The sequence below is a fragment of the Mus caroli genome, chromosome 16 (genome assembly GCF_900094665.2).
Source record: "Mus caroli chromosome 16, CAROLI_EIJ_v1.1, whole genome shotgun sequence".
NCBI lineage: Eukaryota > Metazoa > Chordata > Mammalia > Rodentia > Muridae > Mus > Mus caroli.
The window spans coordinates 28819117-28823897 of NC_034585.1; the positions used below are offsets into that span (position 1 = coordinate 28819117).

General features: G+C 39.8%; 1 protein-coding gene across 24 annotated transcripts in view; it reads left to right on the plus strand.

Annotated features, from left to right (window-relative positions):
• Dlg1 (discs large MAGUK scaffold protein 1) overlaps positions 1-4781 on the plus strand; it is a 201151-nt gene that overhangs the window by 150443 nt on the left and 45927 nt on the right. For all 24 annotated transcript variants that reach the window (XM_021185184.2, XM_021185188.2, XM_029470491.1 and 21 more), the window contains one exon: positions 4225-4327. In XM_021185184.2, the coding sequence (XP_021040843.1) occupies positions 4225-4327 (103 nt within the window). The remainder of the gene's footprint in view (positions 1-4224; positions 4328-4781) is intronic.

Consider the following 4781-nt stretch of genomic DNA (forward strand, 5'->3'; position numbering starts at 1 on the left):
TGGGAGGCAGAGGCAGGTGGATTTCTGAGTTCGAGGCCAGCCTGGTCTACAGAGTGAGTTCCAGGACAGCCAGGACTACACAGAAAAACCCTGTCTCGGAAAAACCCAAAAAAAAAAAAAAAAAAAAAAAAAAAAAATATATATATATATATATATATATATATATATATATAAAGTTGTTACTAAAAAGAAAATGTATTTGTTTATGTGCTTAAAATAATAGCTGTTAGTCACATATTTGGGAAACATATAAATCTGTAGCTAGGAAGGGCACTAAGTTACTAATAATCAAAGGCTTGGGCTATACCTTTATGATAAAGCATGTACTCACTCAGAGTCATGGATTTGATCCTGATACCAATATAAATATGTATTTTATGGTATCTGGATTATATGTGTGGGGTGGGGTAAGAACCTCTTAAAGTAGAAAAGCCAAAAACCAGACAATTTCACTGACAAAAACTTTTAAAAAATTTAAGAGACTCTTGCAAATCAGAAGAAATGTAACATTTCCCAACTCAGTCTGTGAGACCAGAACAAGAAAGGTGCATCATTTGTGAATGTAGCTGTTAAGACCCTCAACAAAATAATAGAATAGAAACATAAAGTCATGTGCTATACCTAAGAAGACTTTATCCAAGGAATGCATGGTTGATTCTGCAGAGAAAAAAAAGAATTTGAAACCATCCTAATACAGTAAATGACACAGCCACAGGCTCATTCAGTAACAGAAGAAAGGATTGTAACAGGATCATTCCTTTCCATGGTTAAAAACATTTAAAAAAAACAAAAAAACAAAAACAAAAAAAACCCTAAGAATTGAAAGGACATTTCCTCACTTTGGTTAAAAAAAAAAATAGCTCACTAAAAAAAAGAAAGAGAAAAAAAGCAGTGGCTTACACTGAATGATGAGCAACTTAAAAGCGTAAATAAAGAAAACAAAGATGTTTAACCTTCTTCCCACTTGTATTCATCTTTGTTCTGAATCACTTAGCCAAGAAAAATAGAATGCCCTCCAGAGTTAAAAGGAGAAAAGGAGACTGCAGGCGGCCTGGTCTCGTCTGTAAAAGTCTTGAGAAGCACTGGGACAAGACAGTCAGCTGGGCAGGATTCCAGGGTAGAGGGCTGCTCCACACCGTGAACCACACATGCAGGGTTGGAGCATGGCATGCTGAGCTGACGGGGTAGAGACAGAAGGCTTGCTGACATGTATGAGGGGAGACCCCAGGTTTGATCCTTCTATCACTGTCAAAAACAGTAAAATCCTTAAGTGTAAAGTTAAGGATGGAACTGAAACGGGCTTAGTGATTAAGACCACTTGCTGTTCTTCCAGAGGGCTGAGTTCCCAGCACCCACCTATTCCAGAGGATACCGTGCCCCTGGGTGGTCTCTGATGGCCCATGCCGGCCACATGAACATAGTATGTATGTTTAGGGAAATAGATAAACAAAGTATATGCATGCAATGATGCATTCACCAACTATAATAAGGAAAATGCTGAAATAAGCTATAGGCATGAGCCTTGAGTAAGAAACACCAAGAAGAAAGATCCAGAAAGTATAGAAGCCCACTTACTTCAAATGTACAGGATAAGAAATCTATACCGAAAAGTAGCTTAAAGTGGCTTAGTGGGGTTTTTTTGGAGCTAGGAGAGACCACTGTCTACATTTGAATTTTGTTTTGGTTTTGTTTGTTTGTTTGTTTTTACTTAATCACTTTACATCCTGCTTCCTGCCCCCTCCCAGTCACACACACACACACACCACACACACACAATTCTCCCCACTTTATCCTCTGAGCAGGTGCTTCCCCACCCCACCCCACCCTGGCATATCAAGCCTCTGCAGGGCTAGGTATATCCTTTCCCACTGAGGCCAGACAAGGCAGCCCAATTAGAAGATCATGTCCCACAGACAGGCAGCTGCCTTTGGAATAGCCCCTCCTTCAGTTTTTGAATTGACGTTCTTTCTGGAATGAAGGAAATAATTTGGGATTAGGTAGTTGTGATAGTTTTATGATCTCATCAGTGTTCAAAACAAACAACTATGCGGTTTTAAAGTATATGTTTTATGGTATTTGAAGTATCTCCCAGTATTTAAAATGTTTGGTTTTTTTAGTATATCTAAGACTATTTACATATATATGTCTTTCAGTACATAGATTTTTTTCCCCTTAAAACAAACAAAAAAAATTGAGCTGGGTTTGGTGGCACACACCTTTAATTCTAGCACTCTGAAGGCAGAGAAGCAGGAGCATCTCTGAATTCCAGCAAAAAGGCATCATAATTTCATTGAAGTATTTACTAATATTTTGGAGAGTTTAATTCTACTCTTGTCCAGCAGATAATGTATTTTTGAGTCCACATAGAGCTCCAGTCTTCTCCAAGGAAAAATTTAAAACCTTTTTGAAAAATGGTTTATTGTGTGTATTCAAAGGGCAGAGAGCTAGACAGTAGCTAGAAAGTGTTTTCTGCCTACCGTCATTACTGCTTTTGTGTGTGCGCTTGCTTGTTGCTTGTGGAGGTACATGGCATGTAGTCAAAGGACAAGTCTTCAGGTCGGTCCTCCCCTTCCATGTTGCTGGTGGCAGGGTCTCTGCTGTTCTTTAAACCCACTGACCATGAGCGAGAAATTCTCTGTTCTCCGTTTCCCATTTCCATTTGGCTCATGGGGACCCTAACATGAGTGCCACTGTCCCTAGCTTTTATATGAGATCTGAGCATCCAAACTGAAGTTACTGAGTGTGCTAGCAAGCAGTTGTACCCACTGAGCCCAGGCTGCATGGTGACTCACACCTATAATCTCAGCACTTAAGGAAACTGAGTCTGAAGAATGGTCATGAGTTTTGACTCTAACCTGAGCTACCTAGAGAGTTCAAGGCAGCCTGTACTACAGAGTAAGGCCTGTTCCCCTCCCCCCAAAAAAGTCTTAATTTTTCTCCTACAATCTATAAAAGTTTATCCTTCTCTAGACTTTTTCCCTAGTTTACTCTGGCACTTGGAATTTGAAGTGTACATTGTATTGTAAGAAATGGTGAGTGATGTCCCCGCAGCTGGAGTTATTCTGTGATAGCAGTTCTCAGTTGCATTTAGCTTTACATGGCTAAAATGTAATTTTTAAAGGTTTGTTTTTATTTTTTAACTATGGGTAGGCATGCATGTGTCTGCATATGGGTATGTGCAGAGTACAAGTGCCTGTGGCAGCCAGAAGCATCAGACCCTTCCTAGAACTAGAATTGTGAGCCTACCGACATGGCGTTTGGGTCTTCTAGAAGAGCAGCAGGTGTTCTTAACTGTTGAGCCATTTCTCCAGCCCTCCTATCAATAATGTTTAGTGGAAGTCCTGAGCACAGTTGTGGTTACTTCATTGTTATTATTTCTTAGTTTTTAACACTAAGGCTTTATTGCATTCAGTAATACATCTGTGAACAATGTCTTAGCATTTGTCTTAGAGGAAAGGGAGTAATCTCTGAAGGTGTAATGCCTTGCTTCATAAACATAAGTGTATTAGTGCATTCCAGAGGTAAAAATAAAATGTAATAATTCTTCAGGAGTCAAATTGCACCCGATGCAAGTTCCTTTATTAAAAATTATTTCTGGCCAGGCGGTGGTGGCATACTCCTTTAATCCCAGCACTTGGGAGGCAGAGGCAGGCNGAGGCCAGCCTGGTCTACAGAGTGAGTTCCAGGACAGCCAGGGCTACACAGAGAAACCCTGTCTCAGCCCCCCCCCCAAATTATTTCTAATAGTATTTACATCTATTGTTGTTTAAATTGGAAATCTGAACTATGCTTAAGCAATTGCTTTCTTGTTACAGCAAAAGAATGGAAGTCTTAGTCTGAAAGAAAGAAAGAAAAATTAAACTGAGTTGAACTGGAGGGTTAAAACTGCTACAGATAAAAATCAGCTTCCTTTCCATGGCTTGAGTTACTAGCAAAATGAATTATGCAGAATAATAACACTTGTTATTAGCTGGGTTGTTATTATTAGCTTGGTAGCCAGCCTTCTGACTTCCATCTGAGGAAATGCTGGACTTTCTTCTCTTAACATTGAACAACGTGTTTTTGTTAGTGAATCAGATTATTTGAAATAATCATGTATGTTTTACTATATGATATATTTAAACAATAAAGGTACTGTAACCTGTACCTACTCCCACAATGGGCCACTGTGATGTCTAGTCAAAGATTATATTTTCTTAAATTAGTATTTGATTTTATTTACAGGTAAACAGTGTTGACCTCAGAGCTGCAAGTCACGAACAAGCAGCAGCTGCACTAAAGAATGCAGGCCAAGCCGTCACTATCGTCGCACAGTATCGACCCGAAGGTGAGACAGTTTTGTTGCCTATTACTACTGGACAGTTTAGTTATTTTTAAAAATAATCTTAAATTCTTCCTTTCGGTAATGAATTTTATTTATTTTATTTTTTACCTTTTTTATTCTGCAGCAAGCGTTCATGTAGCCTTGGTTATCCTTGAAATCAGTGTGTTCCGAGGATAATCTTGACCTGAGCCCCCTGCCTCCATCTCCAGATGCTGCAGTTAGAGTTGATTGCCACCATACCTGTTTTTATACTGTGCTGGGCATCAAGTCACGGCTTTTTATTCACACTAGGCAACAGCTCTGCAGCTGAGCTTCATTCCTGAAGCTTAAGAATATCTCGTTTTAGCCAGGCGTGGTGGCACACGCCTTTGATCCCAGCACTTGGGAGGCAGAGGCAGGTGGATTTCTGAGTTCAAGGCCAGCCTGGTCTACAGAGTGAGTTCCAGGACAACCAGGG